Source organism: Bufo bufo, chromosome 4 (genome assembly GCF_905171765.1).
Source record: "Bufo bufo chromosome 4, aBufBuf1.1, whole genome shotgun sequence".
Taxonomy (NCBI): domain Eukaryota; kingdom Metazoa; phylum Chordata; class Amphibia; order Anura; family Bufonidae; genus Bufo; species Bufo bufo.
The window spans coordinates 160,505,137-160,521,489 of NC_053392.1; the positions used below are offsets into that span (position 1 = coordinate 160,505,137).

At 44.7% G+C, this 16,353-nt stretch overlaps 1 protein-coding gene across 1 annotated transcript in view; it reads left to right on the plus strand.

Moving 5' to 3' along the window:
- The window catches only part of SLC9A9 (solute carrier family 9 member A9), a 902,549-nt gene that overhangs the window by 348,598 nt on the left and 537,598 nt on the right, over nt 1-16,353 (plus strand). Inside the window, exon 7 of the mRNA XM_040428049.1 lies at nt 2,290-2,428. Within this exon, the coding sequence (XP_040283983.1) occupies nt 2,290-2,428 (139 nt within the window). The remainder of the gene's footprint in view (nt 1-2,289; nt 2,429-16,353) is intronic.

Sequence of the window (16,353 nt, forward strand, 5' to 3'; positions counted from 1 at the left end):
GCAACATTTTTCCAGTCTTCAACAGTCCAATTTTGGTGATCTCGTGCAAATTGTAGCCTCTTTTTCCTATTTGTAGTGGAGATGAGTGGTACCCGGTGGGGTCTTCTGCTGTTGTAGCCCATCCGCCTCAAGGTTGTGCGTGTTGTGGCTTCACAAATGCTTTGCTGCATACCTCGGTTGTAACGAGTGGTTATTTCAGTCAACGTTGCTCTTCTATCAGCTTGAATCAGTTGGCCCATTCTCCTCTGACCTCTAGCATCCACAAGGCATTTTTGCCCACAGGACTGCCGCATACTGGATATTTTTCCCTTTTCACACCATTCTTTGTAAACCCTAGAAATGGTTGTGCGTGAAAATCCCAGTAACTGAGCAGATTGTAAAATACTCAGACCGGCCCGTCTGGCACCAACAACCATGCCGCGCTCAAAATTGCCCGTCTGGCACCAACAACCATTCTGACATTCAGTTTGGAGTTCAGGAGATTGTCTTGACCAGGACCACCCCCCTAAATGCATTGAAGCAACTGCCATGTGATTGGTTGACTAGATAATTGCATTAATGAGAAATAGAACAGGTGTTCCTAATAATTCTTTAGGTGAGTGTAGATTCCAGATATAATGTAATAAATTAATTAATTAATAAATACTATCAACTGAAATTGTAGAGTAGAAGACACTTGCGCTGCCTTAGGGTACTGACTATCACTGATGTATTCACCAGAGATCCCGCTGCCTGGTATTGGGGGTGAGTGTCCCGCCTAATCTCACCATTGGTAAGTAACTAATAGCTAAACCTGCTGGTAGAATACCCGCGCTGGCATAGTGAGGATAAAAGGATCATGCATATAAATGTATAGGGCTCTAATTAGGGCATACAATGATATTTCCTAATAGCTGGTGGCAGTATCTCTACCTGTATTAGTTGGCGATCGTTCAGTAGTGTTGTCCCGTTGTTCCAAGTAGCGCTGTACAGATCTAGCAGAACGCTTCTTGCTCTAACTCACACCTCGCGCGCTGCTCCGGCCGGTAGCAAGCGCACGCGTGGAGGAGCCTGCAGGGATGAGTCCAGGAGCATCTTCGTGTGACGTCACAACTTCGCTCTGGGTGCCTCCAAAGGACAAATTTCCATCCAACACGTTTCTGAACCTATGGGTTCCTTCGCCAGGGATGATTCATGTTACAAGTCCTATGGGTTAAATAGCCTTCCTATTCCCATAGTAATTCCTGCAGTGTTTACTTAGATTAATAGGGACACACTACCATTTACTGTGGATCATCCTAGCCAGTTATTACATAGGGTCTGTACCTTTATTTAAATGCAAACAGTTCGATCTCCTGATTAAGACCCTTTGGCACTAAGCTGTTTACAATCAATTGACACAACCAAGATAAGGGTTTTGGTCAGACCGATACTAATAAAGTGGGCTAAACCCTGACTAAGGCTACTTTCACACTAGCGTTCGGAGCGGGTCCGTCTGATGTTTCATCAGACGGATGCGCTCCTATAATGCAGACGTTTGCATCCGTTCAGAACGGATCCGTCTGCATTATAACTTAGAAAAATTTCTAAGTGTGAAAGTAGCCTGAACGGATCCGTCCAGACTTTACATTGAAAGTCAATGGGGGACAGATCCGCTTGAAGATTGAGCCATATTGTGTCATCTTCAAGCGGATCCGTCCCCATTGACTTCCATTATAAGTCTGGACGGATCCGCTCGCCTCCGCACGGCCAGGCGGACACCCGAACGCTGCAAGCAGCGTTCAGGTGTCCGCTCACTGAACGGAGCGGAGGCTGAACGCTGGCAGACTGATGCATTCTCAGCGGATCCGCCTCCACTGAGAATGCATTAGGGCCGGACGGCTGCGTTCAGGACCGCTCGTGAGCCCCTTCAAACGGAGCTCACGAGCGGACACCCGAACGCAGGTGTGAAAGTAGCCTAAGCTGTTTAATCTGAAAATGTTTTCCCTGTAAAATGTGTAAAAACTGTAGGGTGACCAAGCAGGAGATAGGAGATGATCTAACCACCCACACAATTAAAAATTAATATTAATAAATACATCTATAATAAATCAGTCAAACCTGGCCCCTTCCGTGAATGGCAAAAAAACTTACAATATTTCGATGCCAGAAAACTTGAACATAGAGCTTAGTAAATGACCTCCATTGTATTTTCGTGTCAAATTTCATTGCTAGAAATAAACATTGTAATTGAACTTGTGTTATTAAATTAGAGGATGCTCCAAGTATCAATCTTACTTACGATGTTGCTTTGCTTTATTTTTTTTTTAGCTCCATATCAATTTACAGCCCAAAGGAGAATCCGAACGTGTTTGATGCAGCTGCCTTCTTCCAATGTGTCGTCAATTTCCTGGGAATATTTGCTGGATCATTTGCTATGGGCTCTGGATATGCTGTCGTCACCGCTTTAATATCCTTTCATAATGAATCAGAATATATAAAAAAAAAATAGCATTCTGTATTCCGCGTTGGGTACGTGATTCTTATATTCTGCACATTTACTCAATTAGGTTCATGCTGATGTGCAAAAAGCCACAGAGTCACTTTGTGTCACTGGAGTAGGCCTCATGCACACGACCGTGCCCTTTTTTTGCGGTCCGCAAAAAACGGAAGCCGTCCGTGTTGCCTTCCACAATTTGCGAAACGGAACGGGCGCCAGCAATATAAATGCCTATTCTTGTCTGCAAAGCGCGGACAAGAATAGGACATGTTATATTTTTTTTAACGGGGCTGCGGAACGGAGCCACGGATGCGGACAGCACACGGAGTGCTGTCCGCATCTTTTGCGGCCCCATTGAAGTGAATGGGTCCGCATCCGAGCCGCCAAAACGGCCGCTCGGATGCGGACCCAAACAACGGCCGTGTGCATGAGGCCTAAGATATCATATTATTATCACATAGACTGAAAAATGACATATTTCCATCCAGAGGCAAAACAAAGAATCTTTCTTAAATAAAGTGGTAGCTACCTGCATAGACCCTATAGTATATCGTTAGGACCTGATCACTATATAATAATGTTCATTAATGCAAACCTTTTAAACATACAAGCCCTAGGTGACCCAGAGGAAAGCAAAGATCACCCAGCATAGACCCATTTGCCATAGATTAGAACAATTTCTTCCTGAATCCCTATTGGCAACTGAACAGATCTTTAGATCAGCATTTTATGTTAATCCATCCATACATATAAGTAAAATATTGTTCAGAATGCCAGTGCGATTAGTTGCCTGCAGGAACTATCACTTGTCAGACTAAGGCCGAATGCACACGACTGTGTTCCGCGGCCGAGAGCGGTCCGTGGTATGCCGGGCTGGATTCCTGTTCAGAGCAGGAGCGCACGGCGTCATTGGTTGCTATGACGCCGTGCGCTTCATGCCGCCGCTGCACTACAGTAATACACTCGTATGAACCAATGACGTCGTGCGCTCCTGCTCTGAACAGGAATCCAACCTGCATTCAGCCTAAGGGCTTGTTCACACGGCCGTTGTGGGTCCGTGGCCGTATTGCGGCCCACATACGGCGGGTCCACAATACACGGGCACTGGCCCGTGTGCATTCCGCATCACGGATGCGGACCCATTCACTTGAATGGGTCTGCAATCACGGAGATGCGGAATGGAAGCACGAATCGGAACCCCACGGAAGCACTATAGAAGGATTCCGTGGTGTTTCTGTCCGTGCCTCCGCACCGCAAAAAAATTGAACATTTATTTTTTGGCGGAGCGGACGGATCACGGGCCCACTCAAGTAGAATGGGTCTGGATCCGTCTCGGCCACCGCACGGATGTTGCCCGTGCATTGGTATCTCAAAACCAGAGGAAAACACTTAAGTTTTGTTCCTAATCATTGTCAATGGGGACAGAACTGAACGGAATGGAGTGCACCAGAATGCATTCCGTACCGTTTCATTGCATTCCCATGACTCACACAAAAATTCTGTAAAGAGCGTTTTTGTGTGCGTCATGGGATACTAATCAAGATGGATCCAGCATGAAAAACAATGTAAGTCAATGGTGCCAGATCTGTTTTCTCGGTCATTTTAGAGATAATACAACTGGATCAGTTCCGAACGTATGCAGCTGGTTGTATTATGCTAATGGGGCGTTTTTGCTGATCCCTGTAGGTTCCAGCTAAAACGCTGACGTTAAAGTAGCCAAAGACATATTTCACTCTGCAAACAGGAGTTCCAGCAGAAAAGCTCTGGCATTGCTGGATGTTACCAGAATTCCCACTGGTCCCATTGACTACAATTGCGTCAAGCAGAATTCAGTTGACAAATACCACTGCATATCATGCACTCCGGCATATTTGCCAGGTAGCAGCTGGATCTCTGCCAGACACCATTATAGTCAATGGGGCCAGTGGGCATTTCTGTAACATCCGGCACTTAAAAAATGAGGCACTTAAAAAACAGAGGGATGAATTCATCATCCTCTACGCCAGGGGTGGTGAACCTTTTTGCTGCCGAGGGCCATTTGGATATTTGTAACATCGTTCGGGGGCCATACAAAATTCTCAACTTAAAAATTTGAGGCTATATTTGGTCAAACATATAAATGACTTAGTGGTAAGTTACTGAAATTGCACTTCAATTTAAAAAATCTAGGGTGCTGTATTTTTTGCAGTACAAAATGGCGCCTACACTATATATTACAAATAGTATAGGCGCCATTTTGACCACACATAGATGTCTAATATTTAAGTTGAGAATGTTATATATTTAGTTCTTTATTTGACAGCCAAGCTTATCCCAGAGAGGGGTTCACTCAGCTTTCACTCTCCCTGCCACTGGCCCTGCCTCTTTCTTCACAAATGTCCCTACCTTTGTCCCTTTTTCAGCCTCAGATCTGCCCACCACCTCCATCATCCTCAAATCAGCATCCTATCAGATCCCCAAGCCTACATCAGCCTCAGATAAGACCCTCATCAGACCCTCCCAAGCCTTAGATCAGATCCCCCAGCCTCAGATCAGACCCCCCAGCCTCAGATAAGACCCCCTGCCTCAGATCAGACCCCAATAGGCCCCCCAGCCTCATATCAGACCCCCCAGCCTCAAATCAGCCTCCCCAGCCTCAAATCAGCCCCCCTAGCCTCAGATCAGCCCCACAGCCTCAGATCAGACCCTCCCCACCCTCAGATCAGACCTCAGATCAGACATTTAAAATAAATAAATTAACTTACCTCTCCAGCTCCGGACGGCGCTGCCTCTTGGCAGATTCACTTACCCTCATTGGTCTTCTTCCTGCCACTGTACTGTGACTTGACAGCACACAGTGTCAGGTCATAGTGCGCGTCTACGTGCACTGCGTCCTGACACTGTATGTGTCAGGACACAGCGTGGGGCTGGAAGAAGACCAGGGAAGGTGAGTACAGCTAGCAATGTGCTGTTCTCACCTACCTGTGCCTCCCGCATGCTAACGACCGCTTCCATAATGGAAGCGGTCATTAGCATTTTCTGGCAGGGGGCCACATGCAATGGTCCCACGGGCCGTATGCCGGAGGTCCTCGACCCCTGCTCTACGACACTTCACTGGCATAAAAAAAAAAAAATTTAAATGCCAAAATGCCAATGTGCCTAATTCATGGTACAAGTTGCATTTCTTTCCAAAAAGGGAGCATGGCAGGGGTGATGTGTTGGCCGGGCCATAGAACCTGGCACATTTATCATCATTTATACCAGATTTCTGGTGTAAATAATGACTGAAATATACACCAGCTACATGGTGCATGGACTGATTAGGCATGCTCCTCACAAATTAAGCGCATCCTCTGGCAGTGGAGGAGATAACAATTCTGGCAAAGCACGCCCCAATCTTGATAAATGACCCCCAGACTACACTTTCACAAAGTGGCAAATGATCAGCCACATTTTTCTGGTCAAGCCATACACTTGCATTTTAACAACGGATGGAAAAATCCAACCTGACAGATGACATTTCTGGGAGACAACAGTCTGCCAGTGGCCATCGTTCTTGCATTTTACTTTAGACTATTAAAGGGCTTATGTGATTTTTAATAATCTCAGGCGACTCCTTTAAGAAATTTGGAGTGAGGTGAACCAAACTGTGGTGCTTCTGTGGGATGTTGCAACTCTTTATCAGTATGGTAATTTTTGGCAAAAAAGCGTGATATGCATACAAAATCTGCAACTTTGTGACTTTTGTACACCAGAAAAGCTGAGTAAATGTGTTAATAAGTTCCTCATATTACTTTTTGTGCTGCAAGTTGTCTCACTTCACCTTGTGTGTGAATTTTCCTTTATCTTTTATAGTTGCCATCTTGTAAGATGAAGGGGTAAGGTCAACATATTACAGACTATGTTGTCAGCAGAATTATAAGGTCGTGTGTAATTCATTTTGTAATGGGGTGTTAATTGATTTTATATATACCCTTATATTTGTACTAGGTCTCTGCATTTTGTAGCAAGGGACATTAGTGCTGGAATTTAGAAGCTGATACTGCAATATTATATACCGTATGTATTTTCCACTTCAGTACCAAACTCTGCAGCCACTAGTCCTTTAAAGGTTTCTCTGGGAATTCATAAAATACAATTCCTTAAAATACTTAAATATTACTTTATTATAAGTGCATTACCAAATATTTTTTATTAGTTATAAATGTTCATTTTGTCTAGGGAGCAATCATCAGGGGAAATAAAATAGCCGCCATCCTATTAGTACACTCAAAACTTGTCCTAATCACACAGGACAAGTTACTTGACAAAACTGAGCTAAAGAGCTGCCTCATCCACCTCTCTGCTCTGCTTGTCAGGGATTATTTTCCTGCATACAGTTCATAAGATCTTCAACTGAATCTCTGTAGGAATTGAATTCATGAGGAGACAGTGTAGACCAGGGATGCTCAACCTGCGGCCCTCCAGCTGTTGTAAAACTACAACTCCCACAATGCCTTGCTGTAGGCTGATAGCTGTAGGCTGTCCAGGCATGCTGGGAGCTGTAGTTTTGCAACATCTGGAGGGCCGCAGGGATGCTCAACCTGCGGCCCTCCAGCTGTTGTAAAACTACAACTCCCACAATGCCTTGCTGTAGGCTGATAGCTGTAGGCTGTCCAGGCATGCTGGGAGCTGTAGTTTTGCAACATCTGGAGGGCCGCAGGTTGGGCATCCCTGGTGTAGACGGTGTCCGCTGCGGACAGTGACATTACCTGGGGTACATTTCCTGTGTAACGTTTTCACATCCAAAATTCCTGTGACATTCCCTGTAATTTTATATTAGCCGCTGGTGACATCAGCGACATTATCTGCTGTATTTCTCCTGTGTAACGTGTCCACATCCCAAAAATACCAGTGACATCCAGTGTACTTTTTCCATAGACAGTGTCCGCTGCGGACACTGACATTAGCTGTGCTACATCTCGTGTGTAACGTTTCCACATCCCAAATACCTGTGACATTCCCGGTAAATTTTTCTTAGCCGCTGCTGACATCAGCGACATTATCTGCGGTATTTCTCCTGTGTAACATTTCCACATCCCAAATACCTGTGACATTCCCTGTAATTTTATATTAGCCGCTGCTGACATCAGCGACATTATCTGCGGTATTTCTCCTGTGTAACATGTGCGCATCCCAAAAATGTCTGTGACATGCAGTGTACTTTTTCCGTAGACGGTGTCCGCTGCGGATAGTGACATTACCTGGGGTACATCTCCTGTGTAACGTTTCCACATCCCAAATACCTGTGACATTCCCTGTAATTTATATTAGCCGGTGCTGACATCAGCGACATTTTTTTTTTTGCGCATACACTTACAAATCCTACGCTACTGTACATGTGACTTTCAAACATATATAACATTTCAATATGAAGAAGGCGAGCAGTAAGGGACAGGGAAGTGGTCATGATGCTGATAGTGCATGCAGAGGCCCTGGCGCGTTAAAACTGTGCCTGCTGCCAGAGAAAAACAATCATCCACGATACCTAGCTTCATGTCCCAGTTTGCAGGGTGGCGGAGAACAACACTCTCAAATTCAGACCAGTGCGACCAGGTGGTCGGTTGTATTGCAGCAGATAATGCTTCCAGTCAGTTAAGCACCACCATGTCTTCCACCAAGTCTAGTCTCAGTAGCCAAGAGTCTGGTCAACACTGTCCTCACCCTGATCCTCCTTCCGCCCACCATGGAGAGTCTTGCCAAACATGTGCTCCCACACTTGGATATTCCGAGGAGCTCTTTTCAGCGCCATTCCTTCATTTGGGCCTCTCGACAAGCCCGCTTAAAGAGGGACATGAGATCTTGTGCCCTGATTCCCAGACTCTTGAGCATCCACAGTCACAAGAAGATGACGGTGGGGAACGGCAATTAGTGTTTCACAAGGTGGATGATGATGATGAGACACAGTTGCCAATAAGTCAACGGTAATTAGTGTCTCAAGAGGTTGAAGATGAGGATGAGACACAGTTGTCAATAACTGAGGTTGTTGTTTGGTCAACAAGTCAGGAGGATGAGCAGAGTGAGGAAGTGGAAGAGGAGCTGGTGGGCGATGAAGTCACTGACACAACCTGGGAAGGTGGCAAGCCGAGCGAGGACAGCAGTACAGAGGGGGAGGGATCCACAGCCCCGCAACAGGCTGGAAGAGGCAGTGGGGAGACAAAAGGAAGAAGACGGGAAACACCAACCAGGCCCGCAACTGTTCCGCGGAGCACTCCCTTGCCAAGGGGTAGGTGTTCCGCAGTCTGGCCCTTTTTTGAGGAAAGGGTGGACGACAAAAGAATTTTAATTTTCAACCTGTGACATACAAAAATGAGCAGGGGCGTAAGCACTAGCAACCTCACCTCCACTAGCATGTTCTGTCAAATGGCATCAAAGCACCGTAATAGGTGGGCCGAATGCCTGGGTCCACAATCTGTGTCTGTGGGTCACAGCACTGCCTCCTCTTCCCCTGTGTTACTTGCTGGCCAATCCCCTGTCAAAGGCGCAGGCCCGGATTCCTCCCGCCCTGCACCTGGACTTTCGCAAGCACCATCAGCGACCACATCCACTTCCGTGTCCCAACGCAGCGTACAAATGTCCTTTCACCAGGCATTTGAACGTAAGCGCAAATACCCAGCCACCCACCCACATGCCATAGCACTAAATGCGCAACTTTCCAAATTACTGGCCCTGGAAATGTTGCCATTTAGGCTTGTGGACACTAAGGCCTTCCGCAGCCTGATGTCAGTGTCCGTCCCTCGTTCGCAGTCCCTAGTCGCCACTATGTTTCTTGGTGTGCCGTGCCCGCCTCACACCAGCATGTGTCCCGTAACATCACCCGTGCCCTGACCAACTCAGTTACTGGGAAGGTCCACTTAACCACGGACACATGAACAAGTGCTTTCGGCCAGGGACGCAACATTTCCCTGATGGCACACTGGGTGAACGTTGTGGAGGCCGGGACCAAGTCGTACCCTGGGATGGCACAGGTGCTAGCGATGCCAAGGATTGCGGGCCCTAATTTCATCAGGGTTTCCGACACAACCTACGTTAGTGGCTCAAACCCCCACTTCTCCTCCTCCGCCTCCTCCTCCACTTCCACCTCAGAATTATCCTCTTGCAGCCCCAGTCAGCCATCAGTCAGTAGCTGGAAGCAGTGTAGCACTGCAGTGGGGAAGCGTCAACAGGCCGAGCTTAAGCCGATCTGCTTAGGTGGCAAACAGCACACTGCCGCAGAGCTGTGGCAGGGAAAAAGAGACCAGACTGAGCTGTGGCTCTCGCCACTCAACCTAGAACCAGGCATGGTTGTGTCTGATAATGGCCGTAACTTGGTGGCGGCTTTGGAACTCGGGAAGCTCACACACATCCCATGCCTAGCCCACGTCTTAAACTTAGTGGTTCGGCGGTTTCTCAAAACCTACCCCAATTTGCCTGAGTTACTGGTGAAGGTGCGCCGCGTGTGTGCTCATTTCCGCAAGTCATTGGCAGCTTCCGCCGGTCTGTCAATGCTGCAGCAGCGTTTACAATTGCCAGCTCACCAACTGTTGTGCGACGTGCTGCAACTTGACATTCCACATGTTGGCCAGGCATTGTGAGCAGCAGAGGGCAGTAGTGGAATACCAGCTGCAACATGGTCGTCTCCTTTCCAGTCAGCTTCCGCTCTTCACAAGCGAGGAGTGGGCATGAATGTCTGACCTCTGTGAAGTTTTAAGAAACTTTGAGGAATCAACACAGATGGTGAGCGGTGATAACTCTATTATCAGCGTCACCATCCCACTTCTGTGTCTACTCAAACGCTCGCTGCTCACAATTGAGGCTGATGCTTTGCATGTGGAAGAGGTAGAAATGGGGGAAGACATTACACAGGGTATTAGACAGACCACCCTCAGTTCGTCTTCTCAGCACAAATTGGATGATGATGAAGAGGAGAAGAAGGAGCAGGAGACGGTTGCCTCCACTACAGAGGGTAGTACCCATGGAAGTTTAATTCCATTTGTTCAGTGTGAATGGGCAGAAGAAGAGAAAGAGGATAAGGAGCTTGAGAGTCATCCTCCTGATGACGACAGCGAAGTCTTGCCTTTTGGGACTCTGGCACACATGGCTGACTTTATGTTAGGCTGCCTTTCCCGTGACCCACGCGTTTTTCGCATTTTGGACACTGATTACTGGTTGTTCACCCTTCTCGAACCCTGCTACAAAGAGAACTTCTCATCTCTCATTCCTGTGGTGGAGAGGACGCACAAAATGGTGCAATACCAGAAGGTCCTTGTTGAAAAATTTCCAGCTGACAACGCTGGCGGCAGAGTACGTAGTTCCTTGGGCAACCGAGGAGGGGAGACGAGGGGAACACACAGCAGTTCCAACAGAGGCAGGACAACACTCTCCAAAGCCTGGGACAGTTTCATGACACCCCGCCAGCACCATCACCCTGATGCACAGCCTATTGTCTCAAGGAGGGAAAAATTTTGGAAGATGGTGAAGGAGTACATAGCAGACCGTGTCCTCAATAATCCCTCAGTGCCTTACAACTACTGGGTGTCCAAGCTGGACACATGGCACGAACTGGCGCTCTACGCCTTGTAGGTGCTGGCCTGCCTTGCCACCAGCGTTTTGTCAGAGTGGGTATTTAGTGCTGCTGGGGGCATAATAACTGATAAGCGCATCTGCCTTTCAACTGAAAATGCTGACAGGTTGACTCTTCATCAAGGAGTCCTAGTCTACTCCGAAATGCGTTTGGTGATCAGAAATCCCATGAAACAAAGTACGGGACCGGAGGATTAAAAGCGCTTAAAGTCAAGCAAGAGGAGAGGGATCGGTGAATATTTTCGTTTCTCAGAAAAGCTGGATACCTGTAATTTCCTGGTGAGATCCTTCCTGGTGAAATGTAATCTTGCATGAAACAAACCATCAGCGCAGGAGTACTATCAGGTAACCACCAGTACAACACAGCTGCAGACGACCACCGAGGATCCCAAATCCCGCAAAGAAGACTTCCACAAGCTACTTGGAAATTGAACTGTAACTACACCGCAGCCTACAACAACTCTATTGCACGTGGGACGCCACGAGTGATGCAATAAAAACCGGCACTACTCCATCTAAAACAGTGAGTAAAAACAGCTCCGGTTTTCTTTACAAATAGGCAGCGATTTCCAGTGACATTATATTGAATATATAAAGTGACAACTAATCCGTGATTATATTTAGGAGTTTATCAGAATAAGACTGTTCCTACTATCCAAATATTGCTGATCGGGACACTAGCTGGGTTAACTAACCCACCGGAGAGACAACATCTCTCATCTTTACAGACCCTGAAGCCTTGGCCAAAATACAGGGAACCATTAATTCATATTACTGTATTTATGTTTTTTATGCTTTTTAATAATTTTATAAAGTATCTATTTTAGCTATATCATTTAGTATGTTTTAAATAAGTACTGTATATAACGAGATTCAAATAAATATATTGTTCTATTAACCCTCCGTGTGGAACCAAGTGGTGATGTGCCCTACTATCTTTTTACTTTTGATCCTAATAATGTTTTACAGGGTCAGCTCACCAGCAGCCCCTCACCTACAATCTTTTAGAGGGTCATTTCACCTGCAGGCCCTAACGTATAATGTTTTAGAGGGTCAGCTCACCAGTAGGACCTCACCTACAATCTTTTAGAGGGTCAGCTCACCTGCAGGCCCTCACATATAATGTTTTTGTGGGTCAGCTCACCAGCAGGCCCTCACCCATAATTTTTTTAATAGTCAGCTCAGCGGCAGGCACTTGCCTATATTTTTTTCGATGCTCAGATCAGCAGCAGGCACTCGCCCTTAATGTTTTATAGAGTCAGCTCTGCAGAAGACCCTCACCCCTAATGTTTTAGATGGTCAGCTCATCAGCAGGCCCTCACCCGTAATGTTTTAGAGGGTCACCAGCAGGCCCTTGCTCCTAAAGTTTTTGAAGGTCAACAGCAGACCATCAATCATAATTTTTTGAGGGTGTATGATGCCCTCCTTTATGTGTAATGAAGAGTGTATTGGAGTGACGGTTCCTTGTAATTTTTGGAATCCCTTTCACTTAGTGCATAGACTTTATGAGTGTAAGAGTCCCATTACCTGAACAATTGTACCACAATGTGAATGAGGCCCTCCTTTATGTGATATACAGGTTGTATCGGAGTGCCTCTTCCTTATAATTTTTGGCAGCACTTGCACTTTATATACAAGTAAATATACAGGAAAGAATGTTTCCTAACTATTTTTCCTCTAAAATCGATTTTATCTACGGTTTTGTGCGTATTATTGTCAGTCTGTAAAAGTGGCGTACTACTCGGACAACATCGTTCCCAGCAGCGACCTGGCAGTCCAAGATGCATCCAGACATCCTCCCCATGCTGTTTCCGAACCATTTTGGTGGTGTTTCTATCAATTTCTGACCTTTTCCTATGAACCAGACACTCTCCCCTCTTTAGAGCAGGGGGGGTGCCATCGACCCGAACACCCGAGCACTTTGGTGCTCAACACTAATATACGCATTTCACTTCTGCAGTTATTTGTGTTGAAAGAGTTTAGTGTCCTATTTCAGTACAAATCGAAAAATATGTACACATTTCACTTCTGCTGTTATATGTGGTGAAAGCGTTCAGTGTCCTATTTCAGTTTAAAAAAAGTAAAAAAATATACGCACTTCACTGTTGCATTTATTTGTGGTGAAAAAGTTTAGTGGCCTATTTCGGTACAAAAAGGAAAAATATATATGCATTTCACTTCTGCAGTTATATGTGGTGAAAGCGTTCAGTGTCCTATTTCATTACCAAAAGGAAAAAAATATATACGCACTACACTGGTGCATTTATTTCAGCTAAAAGCGTTTAGTGGCCTATTTCAGTACAAAAAGAAAAATATATTATCTGTTCATTTCTGCAGTTATATGTGTTGAAAGCGTTTATTGGCCTATTTCAGTACAGAAAGAAAAATCTATACGCACTTCACTGGTGCATTTATTTCTGCTAAAAGCGTTTACTGGCCTATTCCAGTACAAAAAGAAAGATATATTCTCAGTTCACTTCTGCAGTTATATGTGTTGAAAGCGTTTAGTGGCCTATTTCAGTACAGAAAGAAAAATATATATATGCACTTCACTGGTGCAGTTATTTGTGGCAAAAGCGGTTAGTGGCCTATTTCAGTACAGAAAAAAATAAAATATATGCACTTCACTGGTGCACTAATTTCTGGCAAAAGCATTTAGTGGCCTATTTCAGTACAGAAAGAAAAACATATACGCACTACACTGGTGCCTTTATTTCTGGCAAAAGCGTTTAGTGGCCAATTTCAGTACAGAAAAAAATATATAGTACTTCACTATTGCAGTTATTTGTAGCGAAAGTGTTTAGTGGCCTATTTCAGTACAAATCGAAAAATATGTCCACATTTCACTTCTGCATTTATTTGTGGTAAAAGAGTTTAGTTGCCTATTTCAGTACAAAAAGGTAAAATATATACGCATTTCACTTCTGCAGTTATATGTTGTGAAAGTGTTCAGTGTCCTATTTCAGTACAAAAAGGAAAAAAATATATACGCACTACACTGGTGCATTTATTTCAGCTAAAAGCGTTTAGTGGCCTATTTCAGTACAAAAAGAAAAATATATTCTCTGTTCATTTCTGCAGTTATATGTGTTGAAAGCGTTTATTGGCCTATTTCAGTACAGAAAGAAAAGTCTATACGCACTTCACTGGTGCATTTATTTCTGCTAAAAGCGTTTACTGGCCTATTCCAGTACAAAAAGAAAGATATATTCTCAGTTCACTTCTGCAGTTATGTGTTGAAAGCGTTTAGTGGCCTATTTCAGTACAGAAAGAAAAATATATATATGCACTTCACTGGTGCAGTTATTTGTGGCAAAAGCGGTTAGTGGCCTATTTCAGTACAGAAAAAAATAAAATATATGCACTTCACTGGTGCACTAATTTCTGGCAAAAGCATTTAGTGGCCTATTTCAGTACAGAAAGAAAAACATATACGCACTACACTGGTGCCTTTATTTCTGGCAAAAGCGTTTAGTGGCCAATTTCAGTACAGAAAAAAATATATAGCACTTCACTATTGCAGTTATTTGTAGCGAAAGTGTTTAGTGGCCTATTTCAGTACAAATCGAAAAATATGTCCACATTTCACTTCTGCATTTATTTGTGGTAAAAGAGTTTAGTTGCCTATTTCAGTACAAAAAGGTAAAATATATACGCATTTCACTTCTGCAGTTATATGTTGTGAAAGTGTTCAGTGTCCTATTTCAGTACAAAAAGGAAAAAAATATATACGCACTACACTGGTGCATTTATTTCAGCTAAAAGCGTTTAGTGGCCTATTTCAGTACAAAAAGAAAAATATATTCTCTGTTCATTTCTGCAGTTATATGTGTTGAAAGCGTTTATTGGCCTATTTCAGTACAGAAAGAAAAGTCTATACGCACTTCACTGGTGCATTTATTTCTGCTAAAAGCGTTTACTGGCCTATTCCAGTACAAAAAGAAAGATATATTCTCAGTTCACTTCTGCAGTTATATGTGTTGAAAGCGTTTAGTGGCCTATTTCAGTACAGAAAGAAAAATATATATATGCACTTCACTGGTGCAGTTATTTGTGGCAAAAGCGGTTAGTGGCCTATTTCAGTACAGAAAAAAATAAAATATATGCACTTCACTGGTGCACTAATTTCTGGCAAAAGCATTTAGTGGCCTATTTCAGTACAGAAAGAAAAACATATACGCACTACACTGGTGCCTTTATTTCTGGCAAAAGCGTTTAGTGGCCAATTTCAGTACAGAAAAAAATATATAGCACTTCACTATTGCAGTTATTTGTAGCGAAAGTGTTTAGTGGCCTATTTCAGTACAGAAAGAAAAATATATTCTCAGTTCACTTCGTCGGTTATATGTGTTGAAAGCGTTTAGTGGCCTATTTCAGTACAAAAAGAAAAATATATTCTCAGTTCACGTGACGCTTATGTGTTGAAAGCATTTAGTGGCCTATTTCAGTTCAAAAAGAAAAATATATTCTCAGTTCACGTCGGCGGTTATATGTTTTGAAAGCATTAGTGGCCTATTTCAGTACAAAAAAATAAATATATTCTCAGTTCACGTCGGCGGTCTTATGTGTTGAAAGCATTTAGTCGCCTATTTTAGAACAAAAAGAAAAATATATTCTCAGTTCACGTCAGTGTTAAAAGCATGGCTGGGAGTCGGCAGGGTGGGAGCAGTGGGAGGTCGGGAGCCAAACGTGCCTGGATTAGACCACCTGCTTCGCAGCAGCCTACTTGCCCGGGAAGTAGTGGTGCAGGGGTTCACGGAAGCAGCGGCAGTAGCAGTAAGTCAGTGTGGACTGTTGGGGGGAAAATCACCTACTCGGCAGTGTGGCAGTTTTTTTTAAGCGCTGGAGGTTAACATAGCCATATGTAGAATATGTGTGCAGAAGGTAAAGTGTGGCCATGGTGCCAATGTTGGCACCACAGCCCTGCATCAACATATGCAGCATCACTATATGTGGTATCCTGATGCTGCTACTGCCATCTCCACACTATGTCACCTTGCCACTCTGTGGTATCCTCCTGATGCTGCTTCTACTGCCATCTCCACACTATGTCACCTTGCCACTCTGTGGTATCCTCCTGATGCTGCTGCTACTGCCATCTCCACACTATGTCACCTTGCCACTCTGTGGTATCTTGATGCTGCTACTGCCATCTCCACACTATGTTACCTTGACACTCTGTGGTATCTTCCTGATGCTGCTGCTACTGCCATCTCCACACTATGTCACCTTGCCACTCTGTGGTATCTTGATGCTGCTACTGCCATCTCCACACTATGCCACCTTGACACTCTGTGGTATCCTGATGCTCCACA